The sequence below is a fragment of the Cimex lectularius genome, unplaced genomic scaffold (assembly GCF_000648675.2).
Source record: "Cimex lectularius strain Harlan isolate CLEC.00 unplaced genomic scaffold, Clec_2.1 scaffold25, whole genome shotgun sequence".
Lineage (NCBI taxonomy): Eukaryota > Metazoa > Arthropoda > Insecta > Hemiptera > Cimicidae > Cimex > Cimex lectularius.
Genome location: NW_019392633.1, coordinates 1,107,984 through 1,130,406, shown reverse-complemented (window position 1 = coordinate 1,130,406; position 22,423 = coordinate 1,107,984). Strand labels below are relative to the sequence as shown.

At 36.8% G+C, this 22,423-nt stretch overlaps 2 protein-coding genes and 1 long non-coding RNA gene across 7 annotated transcripts in view; 1 reads left to right on the top strand and 2 right to left on the bottom strand.

Moving 5' to 3' along the window:
* LOC106668738 (protein spire) overlaps positions 1-3,376 on the bottom strand; it is a 207,719-nt gene extending 204,343 nt beyond the window's left edge. For 2 of the 5 annotated variants that reach the window (XM_024224840.1, XM_024224855.1), the window contains exon 1: positions 2,918-3,376. The gene's annotated coding sequence lies outside the window, so the exon portion shown is untranslated. Of the gene's footprint in view, positions 1-2,546; positions 2,679-2,917 lie in introns of those variants that run through there. The other 3 variants (XM_014397755.2, XM_014397758.2, XM_024224845.1) reach the window with 2 other exon arrangements.
* On the top strand, positions 2,433-3,076 carry LOC106668740. Its single transcript, XR_001340804.2, has 2 exons — positions 2,433-2,680; positions 2,765-3,076. It is a non-coding gene; the product is annotated as an uncharacterized LOC106668740 (long non-coding RNA).
* A 2,919-nt stretch (positions 3,377-6,295) lies between the features above and the next one.
* On the bottom strand, positions 6,296-20,553 carry LOC106668781 (tyrosine-protein phosphatase non-receptor type 23). The gene is made up of 17 exons (XM_014397869.2): positions 20,376-20,553; positions 20,105-20,307; positions 16,862-17,039; positions 16,645-16,789; positions 16,055-16,589; positions 15,861-15,993; positions 15,669-15,803; positions 13,762-13,996; positions 13,509-13,705; positions 11,028-13,436; positions 10,636-10,848; positions 9,458-9,601; positions 9,273-9,401; positions 8,891-9,069; positions 8,523-8,827; positions 8,332-8,454; positions 6,296-6,905 (listed from the first exon to the last, which is right to left on the bottom strand). Exons 1-17 carry the CDS (start codon positions 20,460-20,462, stop codon positions 6,814-6,816), a joined length of 5,442 nt encoding a protein of 1,813 aa, XP_014253355.1. The 5' UTR covers positions 20,463-20,553; the 3' UTR covers positions 6,296-6,813.
* Between the last annotated feature and the right edge of the window lie 1,870 nt (positions 20,554-22,423).

The following is a 22,423-nucleotide window of genomic DNA, read 5'->3' as shown; positions in this document are numbered from 1 at the left end:
ACAAATTGGATTTTTCGTCGACACCGAATCGAAAGGCACGAAACAAATCCCCAAGGTTTTCAAATAATTGTCGCCCGAAGGACTGAACTCAAAATGGGATATATTTATTTTTTAATATATTCAAACAGTAAAACCTGAGTAGATGGTGGCTAAAATTAACAATAAAGATTTTTTCGTTTGTTGTCCCTATGTGCTTTCATACAAGGAGAAGTTAGGAAAAGTTCATTCAGGCTCCAAAAACAATCAAACTGGGAACTCTTCGAATACGTTACAATTATCAATACAAATAAGACACCAATTAGAAATAGGGGCACGATCTCGGATACACTCATTACAACAAGCTACAAAGTTTCAACAGACTACAAAAAAGAAGGTACAATAAGCCAGAGACTGCAGTGCCTGGGGAGCACAGACCCCGCTTCCTAGTATCATCAACGTCATCATAAAGGGGAAGAAACATTTAGGAAAGCATGAGATACAATGAAATGGTATACAGATGTCAACAAAGCACATAAAGGGACCGGATCGAGCGTCTTTTATATCAGCCCAAAACATGAGCAATCAAACTCATTAGGAAAGTACGCTTCTATCTTTCAAGCAGAATGCCGGTAAAGCTTTTGTCTTAGAAAATTTTAGAAGAGGAAAAAATCATCATGAACTGATATCCAAGCAGCTATTAAAGCATTAACGTGTAAAAAAATCAAATCAAAAATCAGTAAGTGAATGCTTCCAAAATTTCCAAAACCAGGGGTAACACAATAACCTGATGAGATCTTGGGTATCAGAAACTTGGGGAACGAAAAGGCAAACCCACGGAAGAGGATCTGCAATAAGCCCTGAACCTATTCTTGCCATAACGAAAACAAACACAGAATCTCCCTTGCAGAATGGATCCAAAAAGGCAAAATAAGAAGTAGATAAACTCTAGGGGTGTTAAGAAGAAGAAGAAAAATAACTTTATTCTGGGACTGGTATCCCCTAAGAATAATTTACATGAAATAAATAAAGGAAGTTCCTTCTATGAAGTTAAAAGTAAAAAAAAAGATAGAAATCTTGGCACAATGTATACCAATAAGGCAGGACAGAAGAAAAAATTACGAGAATATTAAACAAAAATAACAAATGTTAACGTGAGGTCTCTGCTTGGAGGGAGAGGAGGTGATTATACAGGTGGGATTTAAAGGAGGAAAAGGAGGCAGCGTGACGAATAGAAAGGGGAAGGGAGTTCCAGAGTTTAGGGGCTCGGATCAGAAAGGATCTTTCGAAGGTATGGGTTGTATGTTGCGGAAGGATAAGGTCGATTGGGGATGAGCGGGTCTTACGAGTGAGATGTGAGGAGTTGAATTGGAGGGATTGGATGATGTAAGGAGGACGACGAGTGTGGATGGACTGGAAAAGAAAGCAACCTAGGAAATACTGTGCACGGAAGGAGGGGAATAGCCAGGAAAGTTGGGAATACAACCCCGACACCCGGGATCCCCGTGGGGTGCCGTACACAAATCTTACGCAACAATTCATAATACGCTTCAATCGCGCGTTCTCCCCCTCCGAGAGACCACCGTATGCCAAACAGCTATAATCGAAGAAGGGAAGATACAAGGAGTTTGCGGGTGGAGAAAGGTAAGAGAAGCCAGGACCTACGAAATAGGCTGAGGGAGGCTATGGAATGGCGGGAAATTTGGGAAATGTGAGAATGCCAGGAAAGGTTTTGGTCAAAGACTACTCCTAGGTTTTTAACCTTTTTTGTTAGACAGGGTAAGCTTATGTTGAACTGGCACACGGGCACTACTGGGTCTCTCTTCACTCGCGGGTTTTGTGTACATACCTTTCAAGTAACGTAGCCTGATTGGCTGTGTTATAGTAGATGATGGGGTTTGGTCTGCAAGTTGGTGAACTCATGAACTGGCACACCCGCGAGTGAAGACAGACCCAGTAGTGCCCGTGTGCCAGTTCACTCAACATGAGTTCACCAACTCGCAGACCAAACCCCCATTCATCTACTAGGGTAAGCTTATGTTAAAACAAGCCTCACCAATACTGGCAAACTCACTGCTTAATTTGAAAGGGTTAAACCCAGAAGAGTGATAGGGCTATTTGCTGGTCTGAGTGAACATCTAAATAACATGAGCATATTCAATACAGCCCAAAATTCCCACTTCTTATTATCCATTATCATCGTCGTCGTCATCATCCAATGTGCGTTCTTGCGTCTGAATGGTACAACACAAACTAATGCCGAGATACTAGGAACCTGGGGTAAAAATACCATTTTCAACGATTAAAACTATTCTAGCGTTGTTATGCCTGTCATCCCAAGATCTATCCGGCGGGATAAACAAAGAATAAAACCCATTTGCAATTTTCACGTGTCCAATTTACGTTATTATTTTCATTTTTAACAAATTGAGACCTACTAGCACGTACATATTCAATTAAGCCAATATAATTAATTCCTTGAGATATTCTCGTCCCTAGATTTTGTTCAGAGAAATGAAAACTTATTAGAGCCCCAGCTGTTATGAAATAATAAACAAATATGATCTTACCGTCCAGCAACTGTTTTAAATCCTTAGGAAGAAATCCAAGAGGAACAAATTATTGTGCGGTTAAATTATAACCACAGTTTTTTTTAATTCACAGGAGAGACTACAAGAAAGAATTTCAGAACATTTGACACATGGTAAGAGCGTAATTGGAATTTTTTAGATTACTCGTACTAGCTTAATCTGATAGTTTTAGGCTTTTTTTAAAATTTGGACTATAGTTTTTTAGGGAGATTGAGTTATTCACTGTTCCAGGGGAAAAAGGGAAATGAAGAGATTGAAATTAAGAATAATCCGAACGACAGCCTTACATAACTTATATTAAGAAAAAAGTGTTAAAAGAGTTTATCGGTGATTAATTGACGAAGACGAACCTTTCTCCTAATCCGTAACGACGAGTCGAATTTGCTGAAATGCATCGTTGATAATCTAGAATTTTCTTGCCATTTCGAATCTCCTACGTTAGGGAGAAAGAGGGAAGACACTGGAAAATTTCTTTGAAAATCTAATAATAGACAGAAAAAAACCAACGATAAAAAAATTTAATGTCGTATTGTTAGCTTTTAATCCAGCTGTTAAAAAATTTCCCCCCAAGAAGAAAATCCCCTAAAATAAAATAAAAAATCTTCCAGCCCGAGTTGGGAATGAAGAGGTACACAAAAGAAGAGAAGAAAACGCGGATCTACCAAGTCGACGCAAGTCTGCTACATTAATGCATACGTGTGTATGTAAATGTAGTAGTCCGACACGTATTTGTTTTACACTCGTAGATCCTAGAATTTGTGTTTTAACCTAAGGAAAATAAATGTTTTGGGGTTCGAAAATAAAATTATTTTGTTGAAATAAATTGTATTTTCACCTTTTCACTCTGAGATTCGTTAATTGACGCATGTTACTTAAAAGTAGTGGCAAAAATGTAAATAAAATCATTTGATCGCCAAACGGACAATTCGTTTAGCCTCTACGAAACTGTTAAAATTGTCATATTTTCAATAAAATTTTATTGACGTTGACATCGACAAATCCTACTGGGATTGGGAGGTCAATTGTCATACCATGTTTTCAACATTTTCTTTATCGGATTTTTTCAAATTTCCCACTTCCTACGAGTCTGATGGTATTTCCTGTACTGCCTCCAGAGTTAAACGAAGAATTTGTAAATTATTTGCAGGATAATGTTAAATGCTATGTTACATAGTTAAAATAGTAAAGGTCCCGGGTTCGAATCCAGCGGCCCTGCATTCGAACCCGACATACTTACAATGGGCTTTTTTTAACATCGCCACCCGGACGGTTCAAATAACCTCAACCCTCGTAAAAAATATATTTAAAAAAATAGAAAATATACAACGAATAGAAAAGTACATTTATAACATTTATAGAAAATAATAATTGAAGTAATGATATAATAATACAAAATCAAAATTGCCATTAACAATCAACTCTAAGATGGGCCTCTCGCATTTAAGTATTTAAAATTATGAACTTATATGTTATAGTTATAAATTAGCCAGTTCATTCCTAATGGTAATTAGATGATGGAGAGAGATATCACTATGAAAACAAACATTAGATTTACTTAACTTTATTTACAACATCCAGAAGACAAAATGCAATTTGGACACGTTTATCCAAATGTAGGTAAACTCGAGCCAAATTCAAAAGTAATAATTTGAACGTTAATGATTAATGAAAAAAGTGAAGTGAGATTGCTTTAGTCTGTACAATTTGGATATGTTGGGTTTAATTTTTGATAGCTGGAGACAAATGTCGGGTTCAGTATCGACGCAGCTTCAGTATTTAGCTATGATGGCTGAATAGATAAAAAATTCAGATTCGCATAGGCAAGTTGTGGCAAATGAAACAAAACAAGTTTTGCTTTATCAACGAGCAGTTGAAATTTTTTGTATTCCGTACGGAGTCAAAAATTGGGGGTATCTGACTCAACAGTAGAATTCAAGGTGGAATCTGAAATGTCTATCAAACATTTGTATTCACTTGAAGATAGACTGGTCCACCCGTTCATGGTCTTGCAGCATTGATTCTCGAGCTTTTCAGAAGTAGCGTTCAAAGGATATCTTCAAACTCGGAAAGTTGCACTTTGTTTTCTCATACAAATCATTTAAAACAGGAAAACACTCCACCGCTTCCTTCTCAACAGATTCAACCCAAAACGGGATTTTTCTTTTGAGTCTTTGTCATTAGCGTTGAAAGTTGTGATACTCTTCCCGTGCAAAGAAAGACTCATATCATTCATTTTAATGAAAATATCTGATAAATACGACAAAATACATTCCCATTTCACATCATTGAAATAGTTGGCCAATTTGAAATTGCGGTCTATCAACAGAGATAAGGCATCAGAACGTAATTCCTGTAATCTTGAAAGTGCTATCCCACAAGAAAGCCACCTCACTTCTGTATGGTGAAGCGGTAATGATGAAGGCTTCTCATATTGTCGCATAGCATTGTGAAAAGTCTTAATTTCAACGGCCACGTCTTGATATGATGTTTCAGAGCTAAAGCAGGTCTGTGGAGAACACAATGACTGCTGCTGCAAAATAAAAAAAACTTTCATTTTCAGTACTCATTGTTATAGTTTTTTATTTTTATTTATTCATTCTATGGTATTTTTGTAATTATTAATTTTTCTCCAATGTCACTGCAGATCCCAAGTGGTAAGGGTGATGGTGAAACTTTGTCACTATTGCTCCTCTGAATTTTGGTTGGACTATTAATACTATGTGTAGGTCGCAGTAATAACCACTACTCCACCAACTAATCAGAATGAGTGCAAATGTATGAATGTATTTATTTGTGCGAGTGACTTGTCTTATTTCATTAGCATTAGGCTAGATTAAAGTTTGCATGAATTCGGGGCTGATACGACTAGCTGTTGATAGCCCCCCTTGGTAGGGAAGTGATGATCTCCTGGGCGTCTGGCTTAAGAGACTAGAGGCAGCCACAACATAAAAGGTGAACTCCCTGATGTATAGACACTAAGGTCAGCACTTTATGGAGTGTCTTCACTGTCAATTCCAAATAAATCAGTATCACATTAGTACCATAAAATAATGAATGCACCTAGAAATATGTGGAATATATACTATATAATAATGGAATGTAAGGAAAGGCGAGTAGAGGTAGGTTTTAAAGAATTTCGGAACTGGTCAAGAGAGAGTGGTTAAAGAAGTCGATATTATTATTAATTTCACCTAATTTCGTGGTCCGCTTGACCAATTAATATCTTACAAATTCGATCCACTCGGACACCAACTTCCCATCTCAACCCCGTCTTTTTGAATTTTCCCTCCTTTTTGCCATTTTTCAAATGTCTTTTAATCTATTTGATTCTCGGCAACAAATGAAATGGCCACGAAGAATTCTCGTGGATCAAGGTCACGATAGCTCAGGTGGTAGAGCAGCGGCCGAAGATCGTGGGTTCGAATCCCGCTCGTGCCATTGACTTTTTTATCTCAACTAAAAACCTTAATTAATTGTAATTATAATTAATTTTGTTTCTGAATGGTTCTGAGGGCTTTGAATGTTGGAAGTTGTTGAGATGTTCAAATCCTTCTAATCATCCATGTTCTAATTGTCTAATAAAGTGTTAGTTTAATGTCCACACATGTGAAGTTCTTGATAATCATTGGTACAGTAGTCCAAAGCGGCAGGTAAAACAGTTCAAAAAAAAGTTTGTATTTTTTCATTTTATTTCAAAACTGTATGGTAATATCACATTTACTTAAAAGTTTTACAAATTAAGGATTAAATAATACTTAATATTTTTAACAATAACATTTGTATAGTACAGTTTACTTCTTGATAAATTGATATTACTGCATAGGAATTAAGCTAAAATAAAAGCAATACACTAAAATAAGGATGTTTAATTTATTTTTATTATGTAGACTTTGACACTTTGGATAAAACTTTCCATTTAAGGCTAAAAAAACAAAATTGCCTTTTTCAGTCACAAATATTTTCTCCCCCCCCCCATTAAATAATTACTCAATACAAAAATAAATTGCCCTTGATAATAACTTACTCCGGGTATTTACAAAGCGCTTCTTATCGAATAAGTTAAAAATATTTATCTTTTAAAAAAATTAGCAATGTTTTTTTCTTTTAATCAGTTCAATATTTGAGTTTCCCCTTTATCTCAAAATTTAAATACTGTGAGATTACACTCTCCAAATGTACTCACAGTACCGCAAGAGCCCAGGAATAATGCAGTTTTTGAATGGAAATCCTTTTGATTGAAATAAAGTTATGAGTATCGCTTGATGGGCCATAATGGATCAATCTGACTTAAAGGGTCATTTTCATTTGGCTTCGAGCTACTACTTGTACTGCTTGCATCTGAAAAAAACAAAAAAACAAGTTAAATGAAATTAAATCCATTACTTTTCTACATTAGGTAATTAGGAGCTATCGTAGTAAAATAAGTTAATATGACAGGGTCAGGGCCATAACATTATTAGATGGAAGGGTTGTTCAGCAATTCAGAGAAAAGCGTCAAATTAAACGGCCAGGACAGGGTCAACCAAGGTCTAAAGACGAGAGAGATGAAAGATTCATCCATCACCAGGCTCTACAAAACCACAGCATTGCGGGAAATGAGAAAAGAAATCTGTTAAAACAAGTCCAAAATGTTTCGATGTCCTCCAGGAGTGTAAGAAGAGGGCTCAATGAAAATAACTTCAGGGCCCAGCACTCAGCTCGTGGACCTCTTCTTACCACAGCTCAGAAAATGGGGAGGATTTGTCTTTACAGATGAGGTGAGAGTTGGCCTCAAATCTTCAGATGGGCTTAAATTCATTTGGAGACACTCCCTATAGCTATGGCTCCTCAGGCATTCCATGGTGGGTCATGATGTTCTAGGGTGGCATTTCTTTTGACGCCTGCACCGAATTAGTTGTTGGGCGAGGAATTCTCTAACTTCACAGAGGTACCTACAAAACATGTATTGGGTTGTCCGGAAAATAATGCAGGATTTTGGTATTAAACAAAAAAAAAGNTGACATTCATACAAATGAGTAATCCTGTAAACGTAAACAGAATATTTTATATAGATTTTTTTTAATGAAAACTTAAAATCCTGCATTATTTTCCGGACAACCCGATAGTTTCCCCCACATCGGTGAGAGATTTTTAACAATGCCAGGCCCCATAGACCCTTAGAGCACATATTGTGGCTGACTACTTGAATAAGGTTGGAATTGAGTGCTTGGTGTGGCCAGCTCGAAATCCGGATTTGAACCCAATCGAACACTTCTGGGACCAACTTGAGCGATAAGTACGACAGCGAAGCCCAGGTCTTAATGACTTAAAAGAGTTGGAAAAGGCTGTTCTTGATAAACGGGAAAGAATTCTTCAGGATTATATCAACAATCTTTTCCGAGGAATGCAAAAGCATTTAACGGGCGTGATTCGTGCCAGAGGTGGAAGTACTCATGAAAGGAGACAAAAAAGATTATTTTTTCTTTACTCAATAATTCTCTTTTTAGAATTAGGCAAGAAACATTTTCTTTTTAAATGTCTTAATTTTGACAAGCAAACCTATCTATGGTATGCAAAATTGAAGAAACCTAAATAGATTAAAATTTAAGGGTGGTGCATTTATTTTCTCCAGCAGTGTATTACCAATAACAATCATAAGTTAATCGGGTAGTTCGATAAAATGTCCTTCTCATATAGGAATATTTATGACAGAATAAAAACTTTTTTTATTAATCATCCACTGTATTAAATATTTTGGTGTCATGAGTAATTAATTAATTGATACCTGATTGCCGCCTTTCCTGATCTTTTATTGTGTTCAGCAAGAAATCTTCAGAAGGGTGTCTAGTATGAGATTTTGGTTTTGTACGTTTTTCTTCAAATGTTGATCTGCTCGCCAAAATTCCTCCTAAAACATTTTCAAATTGTGGATAGAGTGTTTAAGTCATAAAATTAACGATATAAGCATCTGCTTACTCTTCATTAATAAATCTTGAGCATAGTATAAAAGGCATTGGTAGGCCAACTGTAGGTGTTGCCTATCTCTCAACGGGTTTTTCCGCAGTTTTCCAATTTTTGCTATCAAGCCAATAGTATCAGGTAGATGGATCGGTGGAAGTCTGAGTTCCGACATACACAATGCGATAAAAACGAAAACTCCAGAACGTCCCACGCCGGACTGACAGTGTACCACAATCGGTCCACAGCCGCGCTGCTGCGACCAGACACTATGGGCCTCGTTCACGAGGTTGAGGAGAGGCCCTGGCGATTCGGGAAGCCAACTGGGAAAAAATAAGTTTTAACAATTTGGCAAAAAAAAATTTATATCTAGATTGAACACTTACTTATGAGGCCAGGCCGTGAATTCTAAATGCATAACAACTATTGAGGTTTTTCCATCTGACACAGAAAATATTCTTTCTACCCAATGAGTTCGGACATTACTACTCTGTAGAGTTACTTTCACTTTACCAAACATTAAGTATTCGGTTTTGCTGACAGGCCAGTAAATTTCACCGTTCATCTATGTTTAATACAATTATAATTTAAATTTGCGTTCTTATTCCCACAGGTTTGGTCTAACAGAGCCATTACAGCATTTTGCTTGCTTTTCGATTCGGCGAAATACTGAAATGTCTCTGTCTGGTATGATCGGAGGCGATAAGACCCAGGTTCATCACCTCACGCCTTATAACAATTTAAAATTTAATCCAATGATAAACCTACCTGGCATTCGGCGACGAGGCAAACCACAAGTTCGACGTGCTGTTCCAACACCATACACCAAAAATCGGCATAAGTGGATGGTAAAGGTGACTGTGTCATAATAAAATTTGGACATCCTAAACCTAATTCCTGTAATTCATAATATTTACAGTACAAATATATATAAATTTTATGTAAACACAAACCTTAATAAAAGACGCATTGATGTAGTCATCTTTGGTAGATGGGAGCTCAACTCTGGTACTGTCGAATGGTAAAATATCAGCAAATCTATTCTTCATAGGGTAACATCTTGCAACTGATATGCTTAACTTATGTGAATCTTTTTCCTAATGCACAAAGTAAAGGTTAGGGATGGATTTAAAAAAAAAAAATTTTTTTATGTTTGCATAATAAAATATTTGAAATATCAACATAAAATGTAAACGGTAAAAAAAATAATTAAAAAATGACAAAAAGGGGGAAAATTGAAAAGGTTGGAGGTGGAAATGTGGAGTTGAGAAGAGCATCATATTGAGCCGAAGGTCGTAGGTTCAAAACCTGCTCGTGCCAATAACTTTTTCATCTCAACCAAAGACCTTTCATAAAAAGAATAATCAATTGATTTTAAAAAAGTTGACTTTCCAGAATATGGTTATTTTGTAGGTAATTTTTATACAAAAAAAAGGTTGAGGTAACAAACTTCTTTATATAAAAATTAATATAGGACCCAAATCTACAAATAATGATAATGCAATCATCTTAAAAATCATGTAGTAATGTTTGTTAGAATAAGAAATTAATTTAATTAATGCTTTAATAAGAAATTAAAATTCACACAATCTTAAAAGGCTGGAATTGACTTGTTGTCATTTGAAACAAAATGATACACATCTACTGCTTACAAGATATGCATAATTTTTTATGGATGATCATGCACACAATCATAAATATGTAAATACTACTACACTCAATGCCTCATTAGGGTTGTTTATTTTTTATCATATTACAAACAGTTGTGGGGGGGGGGGGCATGAGTAACTGCAACAGTTTAGACATTGACATCTGACAATGAACATCGGTCCTGGGTTCGAACCTAACATAATTACATAAAATTAATATTTTAAAAAAATTAGGTATGCAGTTTTTGAATGATTTCCATAAAATTTAAGATATTCCTTAATAGATTAATAAATCAGACCCTATCAACAAAATCTTAACTAACTGAAGATTTAGTACAGTCCTTATTTAAGCAAGTACACAAAACATTCATAAATGACACTAGGAATTAGATTTTGTTATGTTAAAGTGAGATGATGCAGATGCATGCTTGAATGGAGCCAAATTGCAATGTTAACATAATTAAAATAAAACATGTATCTACCTGAATATCTTGAAGTTCGTTCCATTTTAAATCGAGGGCTGTCGGTCCGTTTAACGTTTTACTGTTCAAACCCTCTACAAACTTCTCAAACTTTTCTACTTCTTGCACGAACTGTGCCAGAGAATCAGGATCAGAAAATGGATCTTTGATAGGTGTTTTGCTCGGTGAAGGCCTTTCGACCAGTTCTGGCTTGGCAGGCGACTGGTCGAAACTCTGAATTTTTGAGAAAAAAAAACAACTTTCAGAAAACTGTTTACTCATGGAAGGACTGGGCAATTTTAGTTAAACAGGGATTGGTTTGAATAAATAAATATAATGCCCTTAAATAAATTTTAATATTGTTTAAAATTTCACATTGGAGTCAAAAGACTGAGAACTGATAATTGTTATACCTTTAGATTATTGTTATTGACTGCCAATTTTGAAGATTGTGTCTGCGAGTTTCCACTTATGGATAAATTTTTAAGCTGATCCTGGGTCTTGTCCACTGCATTTTTGTCAACCGGTTGTGTCGGCAGAAGAGGAGCATCAGACACGTTGAAGTCCAATCCAGCTAGAAGATCAACATTTGACGCTTCTTTGTTGGATGAATGCTGCTGTTGACTGTAAGTCACAGTGAGATTATTCTTCACGTTTGACTGCATGTAAGTCACACTGTTTTGTCTTGCGACACTTGGATTTGCATTTTGATTCTGAAAATCTGATGTCCACGAGTTGTCATAAAATTGATATCCATAAGGTTGTGAGTAATAGTTTGCCATGTTCGCCTGAGATAATTCAGAGTTTGCTTCATTCGACGACCCATAAGTCGGGGAAACTGTTGAATCGACTGTATTTTTATTTCCAGCTCGAGAATAATATGACGTATCAGTTCCTGGAGTTTGCTGAAACTGAGCCTGTGGGTAAGTGTTTGTATAGCTGTAACCTGAATATGGTTGGCCAGTACTGCTCGTTTCATAAGCTTTGTAATACCCCGACTGTTGTGATTTCTGTTGTTCATCAATTTGGTGTGACCATTCTTGTGGTGCTCCCGCAGTAGAAGTAAAATAATTGTTGTAACCAGTATAAGAAGGATAGGTAGTGCTGAAGTTAGCAGAAGCCGTATGAGAATAATTTGCACTGTAGTTTTGACCATCCGTGCTGGTTGTAGGAGTATAAGCATTTGTGGTCGGATTGTAAGGCTGGGTATATTTGTTTGTTGCAGAGTCTAAGTTGGAATGTATAGGTGATGCCGAAGGTTGTGATGTGGACGATACTGTTTGGTTTTGGGTAGCAGTCATATAATTCTGAGATGGTAATGACTGGCTCTGAGAGTAATTTAAAGGGGAGTAATTTTGCTGAGGGGTAGCGGATACTATCCCTTGGTAGGCCTGTGACCCGCCAACAGTGTAATTCTGTTGTACAGTAGATGTAACGGGTACTGTGTAAGTTGACTGGGATACGCCAACAGAGTAATTTTGCTGTGTAGAGGGGGATGTAACAGGCACTGAGTAATTCTGCTGTGATGTACCAATGGAGTAATTCTGGGGAGGGATAGCAGGTGATGATGGAACTGTGTATGTTTGTTGCATTGCACCTGCAGTAAAAGTGCCGGTTGTGCCTTGATAGGCAGGTTGTGAGGGGCTGCCCGAGTAATTTTGCAGCTGAAGAGATGACGAAACCTGCCCTGTGTAGGTCTGTTGTGAAGTGCCATCTGAATAATTCTGCTGGGGCATGACAGGAGAAGTAACTTGGCCAGGGTAAGGCTGTGACACTCCGCTCGTATAAGGTTGCTGATGTGTTGTAGACGTGGTAGTAACAGGAGAGGCTTGCTGAGAAATGCCGAGTGAATAATTTGGTTGGGATGTAGCAGGGGCATCTGCCGGGAATGTCTGTTGGACCACTGCAGTTGTGGGATAACCCTGCTGAGAATATTGTTCTTGCGGTGTTTGTTGAGGTGGAATGTGTTTTGGGGTAGACGAAGAAGACGACGAGTAGCCCGACGACGGGGCAGGTGCTGAATAATCATGATCTGTTCTGTATGCTGCAGTGTTAACTGGAACATTATAGTTATAAGTGTTTTGTTTATAGCTGTCATACGGTTCTTCCTGGCTCTGTGAACCGTCTGGCATTGAAGGGTATTGCAATGATTTTAGAGCTGAATTTTGCGCATATAATGTTTGATAATAATAAGCACTTGGATTTGCATAAGCCTTGCTGGCATCCATATGATACTGGTACAAGGCACTGGGTGGATAAGAATTGTAATACGACTGTGAGTTATAAACTGATGCAACTTGTGTTGGGTCAGCTGGTTTGGATAAACTTGAATTCCCTTCAGAACCGACAGGGGCCGGTCGGACACCAGGAAGCCAGGTTTTATTCGATTCAGCACTTGTTGTAATCGGAGAGTAATACGGTGATGTAGGGATGGTGGTCTCTTTATTCTGAAGGTAATACTTCAATTTTGAAACTGATTCAGTCGATGCGGTAGCGGCCTCAGCAATTTTCAATGCCTTTTTGCTGTTCTGTTCCAAAATTGAATCTCTCTCTTCCTGCTGCACCTTGCAGGTCCCTTTAACCCTCTGAAGCAGTTTTGTCAGATTTGTTTCCAGCTTTCGATAAAAATCTTGACCTTTGCTGGATTTAGCAAGGAGATCTTCATAAGCATCATAAGAGGATATTAATGCTGTCAACATGGTATCCCTCTGTCGCATTATTTCTGTCGTCGCTTTTCTTGTTGGTGCATATTTAGCATAAGCATCGGTTAAAGCTCGAATGATATTTTCCTGAGCGGCAAGATTCTGCTCAATAAACATAACCTACAAGATAAAATCATTGCAACAGAAAATTCGTTGGAAAAATAAATGATCACAAAAAAAATAAAACCATACATATTTATCATGTTTCTGCATTTCTTTACTAAAGATGTCTTCCAATTTTTCATCTGCCCTTGTTATTAATTGCCCAGTTATGTCATCACTACATACCGATTCACGTAACTGGCTTGCCAGCATAGCACGTTGTTTTCTCATTTCGTTCACTTTATTTACCAATGTAATGACTTCATTTAAACTCTGATCTTCGTGCACTGAAAATATTACAAATTTTTTAAATTGTTCGACAATTCTTTATTAAACCACTTACAATTCAAAGGTGATAAATTAGGAAGTCCAGATTGGATTTCAGACAAAGGTTTTTGAAGGACACGCATATTTTCAATGTGCTGTGTCATTGCTTTGTGTAAAGTATCGTTTGATTCAGCTGCCTTTTTATGTGCCTCTGTATATTTGTTTGCTTCTCTGGTCAAATCAGTAGCAACTATCGAAGGTGGTCTAGAACCCATTATACTTTGGTATTCTTTTTCTGCTATTTCTTCTTCCTAAAACAAGTATTAATAACATCTTATCACAATAGTGAGCTGTCTTATTTCATAATTCTGAAAGATGATCACTTCTAGAGGGGTCAACCACTTAAATATAAGTTAAAATTAGCATATTTCCGTGCTATGGGGAAAAAGTTGTTGAATATTCGGGAAAAATCAAGTAAGTGAATGGTATGAAGCAAGAACCTAATATATTTGCAGCAAAGAAGTCTGAAAGTCCTTTCTCTGAACTCTTGAGTTACGACCCCAATGTTATGTTGTCTCAAGTTTTATTATTAACATATACGTTGTTATATGTTATTTTTTGACGCACCATTGGAAAATCAACACGGGTGCGTTTAAATTTGACTCGAGGCTTATTTCCTTTGATTAATACGTTAGTAAAAGAAAGTGAGTCAATTTTCAGCACACCATAGGGAAATCAACGTTGGTGCGTGTAATTATGACTCAGCACATTTTATTTTGTTAGTCTTGTACCAAAAAATAGGCGAGTCACTTTTCGACGCACCATTTGTTACAAATTACTTTTAGTAGGTTGGAAGGATAGTAAAGAAAACCAATATTATTAAAACATTATTCAAACACAATGTAAAAATTAAAAAAAAAATTCTTCACAAATTTCAGAAAAGTTGAAGCTGAAAATATTGTTAACATTATAATGGTGTAACCAATATTTTCTCTTTTTTATTAAGTCGTATCAGGCGATGAAAGATCATTTCATGTTGCAACACCTATCACATCTCTCCAGTGAGCCCCACATATAAAAAATTGTTTAAGAACTTGTGGTTTCCTAAAGGAAGTTATATCCGCTGTGGAACCGGAAAATGAATTCAAGGCCCGATCGTATGACATCTATTATCATAAAATGGAGAAAATCCCGCCACTTTTCAGGACTTCGTTAATTCTGATGATGACGTTGCAATTGTTGTAATGCTTAATGACGATAAAATTTTAACTGAAACAGACTAAGTGGTTGTTGAGGAAGATAAAGAACAAAAGAAGAAATTCCGAATATCAGTCCTAAATAGTCAATAAAATGATCAATCGTGTACATCATTTTTTATATTGATCATTGTATAATTTATAAAAATAACATATACATACATATAAAAAAGTAAAAACTTTATTTACAAACATACATATATTGTAATACACTAAAAAAATCAAAACTTTCTATATAGCGTATTTTTCATTTTTTACCCACGATATACCATAATCTCAATATAGTGAACATTTTGATTTATTAAATTCACTAATTTCGTGGTCCGCTTGACCAATTAATACAGTACAATTAATTAAGGTTTTTAGTTGAGATGAAAAAAAGTTAATGGCACGAGCGGGATTCGAACCCATGATCTTCATCTAGATACGCCACTGCTCTACCATTGAAAAATGGCAAAAAGAAGGGAAAACTCATAAGGTGGGGTTGAGATAGGAAGTTGATGTCTGAGTGGATCGAGGTCACGATAGCTCAAGTGGTAGAGCAGCGGCATATCTAGCCGAAGATCGTGGGTTCGAATCCCGCTCGTGCCATTAACTTTTTTTCATCTCAACTAAAAACCTTAATTAATTTTGATTTATCGTACTTATCCTTCGTCCCCTTGAGGATACGATACATTGGGATTTAACTGTATATGTTTTGTTAGGATGTATGATTTCAATACTTTACCTTAATCAGCTCATTTATTTCTTTAAGCATTCCATCAATGTGTTGATAAGCTTCGTTCAGCTTGTCCATGGCTGCCATTAAGTTTGGAATGGCGTCAGGCATGGCACTGAGAGCAGCACAACGATCCACCACTTCCTAATTAATTATAAACGATTAATAATATAACAATTTTAGATACCAAAAAATAATTACTTGAGGGAGATTAGTAGACTCCAAATGTGATTTCAAATACTCCAGCTGCAGGCAAGACATAAAACTGACAATTTCTTCATCTTTAGAATCTATGAGCGAACTGATTCTTCTTAATAATTTAGCTTTCTCTTCGCTGAAATTGCAAACAGGCATCCGATAATCATGAAATTACGAGCATAATGTAATGTGCATACCTATAAAGAGAAGAAGCTTCATGGGCTCTCATAGGTACCAGCCTAGAAAAGATATCTGTACCAGAAATTTCCTGATCATTAACACTGAATGGAATTCCTTTAACTAAAGACGCTCCTTTCACATTCGGCAAGGAGTCCAACTCAGGAACTTCCTCATGGTATATAAACTCATTTTCATTTTTAGCTGCTTTTCTCTTTCCTTCGACGACATCTCTAGTAAAGACGAGTGTCTCCATGACAGCCTCAGATTGATCAAGCCCTTTAGAGAGCTTAATAGCTTCCATAAGCTTGTTGAGAGCACCCTGAAAATAGGCGACCCGCTCCCCCATCTTCTGCTGTTCTTCGGACTGCATTCCTTGATATAAGAGTGATATGCTGCAGTAATACGCCACTTTGAACTTCATATATTTTTTCCAATTTTTAAAGACTTTGGAGCCCACTATGTCCTGGATGGCTGGATCGTCCTGAGCAGGGGGCTGGAGAAGTGCATTTAAAGCCAAATTGTAATAATCGACTATCTGCGTGGCAACTTTTGCTAAAATAAACAAAACAAATTACAAACAAAAATAAATGCACAAAATATTACCAACCATTTATAGTAGCTTTTCTATTATCTGTCATACTCTTCTCAAGAATGCACTCCTGGGCTTGAGCGAGGCACAGATGGTACTTAAACTGCATAACGTCAGGTGACAGTTCCATACCAGCCGGTTGAGGATAACTGTCTTTCAAATGCTAAAAATACAATTTAATTTAATTTATACATGTCAAATTTTCATATGGGACTAGAAAAGGTTTTGGACGAACTTGAAATGCCCAGGCTGCACATTGGAAGTGAGTACATGCCAATTTCAGGCCTTCTGCTGATGTCCGATCATCAGCCGAACCCAGCTGAGAGTGAAGTGCTCCTATGTTGTACAATACTGCGACCATTTCCACTTTTATGTCTGCAGCCGTAGTTACAGAATGTCCATAGGCGTCTTTCCTGTATTCAAATTTATAAATAAATTGTGTGCAAAAAAAACAGCAAGTAATTGTACACAAAAGTATTTTGGCAATTTTGTTTCTAGGTTAGGTGGTTGAAAATAAATTGCGTAAAACGTTAGTCAAAGGTTGCCATCTCAGAGGAGAAAATATTGGAACTCATCTGCTCAATAATATCCGTGAATATTGTGGCTTCTGGGAAGCCAACCTACCTTGTGACTCTAAGACCATACGCAAGTTGTATGGCTTCATTAAAATTTGCATTAAATATTTTTAAATGTTTAAAGCAGAGGCAAGAACAATAAAACGTATTTAAACTAACTTGTGCAGAAAGTTGAATCCACCTCCATTCTCAATGAAAAAGTAGGAAATGGAAAAAAGGCCCTAGGGATGGGCAGATCTTATTTCATTATGCTTGAAACCATATATTTCCATTTTGTGAATAAATATTCATATTTTTATCCTTTTTAAAATGTCTTTTTATTTATTTCGTTTTTCTTTTTAATTGAGGTTAATGACAATAGTCATATCAGTCCCATGCACACTGAGGACCGTGGTGTACTCGATATATCGATTGACTCATTTGCACAAACAAATATATACATACACACACATGCACAATGAAGGCAGTTTTTGTTTTGTTTTTCAAACTGGCTTATCCGTGATTTTAATATAAAATTACACTAACTGTATTATTACTATGTGGTATTTCTGAAAATTAATGGGTATAGATAAGGAGGTACAAAAGAGGCAGCCACAAGGCCTTCTGCACCTCGACCTGAGTAGAACTATTGTGCTAATTTTATTTTTAAAAAACTGGCCAGCTTCAGGTTGTAAATGAATCTCCATAGCCTTGCCAGCTCCCTAACCATCCTCTTTTTACCATATTTTCAAATATCGTGTAATTAGGATTTGATTTTCAGCAAATTATAAAGTGGCCACAGGGAGCTGCTAGTAAATCTGTAATTATTACATTAATTCATACATGTATTTACTATATGTATATGTATTTATGAGTTATAATTGACCATATTAATTATTTTAATTAATTTTACTTTTTATCTAAGGTCTTGGTTGAGATGAAAAACCTTGTGTCACAAGTGGGATTCGAACCTATGACCTTCTGCTCTAACCACATCTCAACCTACACCCTTTTGAATTTTCTCTCTTTTTGCCATATTTTCAAATATCATATAATCAGGATTCAATTTGTGAAGTGGCCGTGGGATCTGTTGTGAATTGAGTACTTCTGTAATTATTATATTAATCCATATGTGTTTAGTAGTCATTATTAACAGTATTAATTACTTCAATCAATTATATATTAATACATTATTTATTAGTTTAATTAATATTTAATTTTTTATAATTAATATAATTTTTATTTAAGGTCTTGGCAGAGATAAAAAAACAAGTGTCACAAGCAGGATTCGAACACTGGGTCATTGAAAGGTTGAGATGAGTAGTTGGTGTCTGAGTGGATTGAAATCACAATAGCTCAAGTGGTTAGAGCCAGCGGCGTATTGAGCCGATGGGCATGGGTTCGAATCCCGCTCGTAACACTAACTTTTTCATCTCAACCAAGACCTTAAATAAAACTTATATATTAATTAAATTAATAAATAATGTATTAATATATAATTGATTGAAGTAATTATTTAATATAATAATTGAAGAAGTACTTAATTCACTAGCAGCTCCCTGTGGCCACTTCATAAATCGCCGAAAATTGAATCCTGATTACATGATATTTGAAAAATGGCAAAAAGAGAGAAAATTCAAAAGGGTGTAGGTTGAGATGTGGTAGCTCAAGTGGTTAGAGCAGAAGTGTATTGAGCCGAAGGTCTTAGGTTCGAATCCCACTTGTGATACAAGGTTTTTCATCACCTTAGATTAAAAGTACAATTAATTAATATAATTTAATGATGTTGACTCAATAGATGGTTTAATTGCTAATCTATTAAATTGTAATCAACACATTAAAAAAATACATTATGTTTAGTGGTCTATTGACCAAATTACTTATTCTTTTTTTGTAAGGTAAACAATAAATTAACGGTTTTCATTTTTAGACTAAACTAATTTTTATATTTCTCCTTTTAATTGATTAATCTTTTCATGTAAGGTTTTGGTTCAAATGAAAAAGATAGTTCACGAGCGGGATTCGAACCTACGACCTTCGGCTGGGTTTGTGACACTAACTTTTTCATCTCAACCAAGACCTTACATAAATAATACATTAAAAAAAAGTAAATTTTGCTTAAATTATTGAAGAAGCCTCTCTTGACAATCGTAGAATAGAAATAATTGAGGTGGGGTGTGTATGTCCATTCGCTTGTTCTAAAGGATTCTTCTACTCACAGAATTCTACAAAATTCATTAAACGCTTTGACTAACAAATTAATAGAAATAATTGAGATAGAGCAGCACATATCGCAGTGGAACCCTTCTGTGGCATAGGAATCCACACTATTAACAAATATCTTAGACAGAAGGACAAAAAGAAAATGAAGGAACAATGGAATTCACTCATTGGACATAGACAATCCAAGAATTTTCTGACCAATTTTGGTAGAAAAGAAATCACAGAATGTGTCAAAGGAAGCAGGACCAGACTGTGAATCCTAACAGGATTCCTAACAGGACACTGCAAATTAAATGGACACTTAAAGAAAATTGGAACAATCGAAGATGGCACATGCAGATTCTGCAAGGAGGCAGAAGAGACACCAACACATTTACTAACAAACTGCGGAGCTACACTAGCCCGCAGGAGGAAATGTTTTGGGATGTATAATGTGACCATAGAAGAGCTTCAACCACTGAAATCAGGCCTATTAATCAAGTTTCTTGATGAAATAGGGCTCACCGGTGTGCTTTAGGCAGAGTACGGGGGCTACAACAGCTCTTAAAGGGCGCAGTATATTACACCCCGAATATTACATCTAATCTACATCTACACATATCGCAGAATATGCTGATTTGAAACGTAGAATGACGTTATTGACAGTCGGACCAAAGGAGGATCCTCATATCTTGCGACATCCAACCTGAAAGGTAACTCACCAGGAAAAGTTGATGGCCGCTTTTCCTTCTTTGCCCATCGGAAATCTGCTCTGGAGAAAGTGGAGCTGGCAGAAGTATTTTTTGAGTACGGAGCAGCCGGCCACGTCTTTGACAGGTCGGACGGCGGTCGCCCTGAGGCTCTCCAGGTTCCTGATCTCAGAGTTGTACGACTCGGGGTCTTCGTTGTAGAACTCCCTGATGTACTGCAAACAGTCGTGAAGTTGAAGCGGAGGCGTAACCGAGAAGGCGGAGACCGAAACCGGCTGCTTACCTGCTTCACTTTGGTGAAATCCAAAGGTCGATCCAAGGGGGTCTTCAGGTCGAAGTGGACCATCGGGAGCCTCGGCACGGCTTCCATCCTCTCCCCCGACTCCGATCCGAAGAATACTAAAGACAAGCGCGATGCGCCTCCAAGCCAGGAAATTTCACTCTTGTCGAAGTCCGAGGACGGGCCTCAGGAGATGGACATGTCGGGCACGAAACTACAAAACAATCTACTAAAAGTTAAGGGATAGTCGTACTTCTGCACTGCAGCCAACCCATCTATCAGCTTATCGCCTATCTATAATTCGATTAGCCGGCCGAGGAACAAACAGTTTCCACTTTCCACGGTTTTATAATTTTCTTATCCGGTTTTGTATTTCCTTTCTAAAATACGAGGGGGAGAAAAATGACGACAAACGGACAGACCGAAGTGAACTTGACTGAAGGCGATGTCACTCGAGTCTAAGCTGTGACGGGAATGTCCCACCAGTCCGACTCACCTGGCAAAACGAGAACGTCATCCCTCGACCCTCCGATCTCACTCTTCAGGAAATTCACTGATGGGCAAAATAAACTCACTACCCTTAAATTTCAAAGACTAGATCTTCCCCGTCTCAATTGGAATTCCCTTCTAAGCTACTTCTTGTAGAAAACAACACACGAAATTAAAATTAAAAAATATTTCATTTACAAATAATAATTGATTTATTTTTTTATTGTTTAGAAAAAGATTAAAAAATTAAATAAAAAACCTTGGTACAACAATAATAATATACAGCGTGTTCGACTTTACCAATAGATTTTACTCTCAAAATGGAACCAAAAAGTCCTAATTTAACTCGGCAGTTTCGGAGTTATTCCACTTTTTCTTCTTTTGTAAGATTTCACGACCTTGCTTCAAATAAACAATGACAATTCCAAAACTAAATGATTTTCGACAAATCCGTCGATACCACTGAAAACTACGTTAAATTTCCAATAAGATGTGATCAATACTAAATTTGTAAACTTTCGTGAAATAAGTGTTTTAGTAGGGAGAACTTGAAAAAAATTTTATTTCAAAGTTGAAAATTTACTATGGTGATTTTAATACACTATTTCCAAACCTAGAGACCAGCGAATTTCAGAAAACGTACTCCAGTTAATATCCTTTTTAGTGGTGTAATCTCTTTTTTAATTACTTTTTCAAAGATGAAGAAATTGATGGAGGAAAGGAAAAAACCGTGGCTGACGGATTGGCAAGGTGGAAAATTAAAAAAAAAAATTAAGGAAATTTTGAACGAATATTAAACTTTTTTTTAAATTGGGTTCTTCTCTCTAAAAATCTTCCTGAATTTCGTGAAGTGGATAAGCAACAGAAGAAAGTCAAAACCAGAAATTGCGTTGGTTCAAGCGTCTCTCGAAGTCCTTATCGAAGAGTCGACCTCCTTCTTCTTTAAGCTGGCCAAAAGCAAAAAAAATCTTTCCTCTCAAAATCTGGCGAAACAATCACACACACCATCACCTCGCCGGACGGACGGGCCTCTTTTTTCTTTTTCCCTGTTGTTTTTCTCCAGTATTTCTACCTCTGGCACGAATCGCATCTGTTAAACGCCTTTGCATTCCTTGGAAAAGATTTATAGTAAAATGATGAAGAATTCTTTCTTGTTCATCAAGAACAGCCGTTTCCACCTCATCTAGGGTGTTAGGACCTGGTCATCCCCGTCGTGCTCGTCAAGTTTGTCCCAAATGTGTTCGATTGGGTTCAAATCCGGACTTCGAGCTGACTACACCAAGCACTCAATACCAATGTCTTTCAGTTAGTCGTCCACAAAATCTCTATAGGGTGTGGAATTATCTTGTATTAGCAAGAATCTCTCACAGACATGGGGTGCAAATGGCACATGTTCTTCGATAGAGTCCTGTTAGTACGTCTGTAGTTAGAGATCTTCCTCGCCCAACAACTAATTCGGCGAGGGGGTCCAAGGAAATGCCATCCCAGAACATCAATGACCCACCGAGGAATGCCACCTGAGGAATCATACTGCGTGATAGCAGTACCTTTCTCCTGAGCGT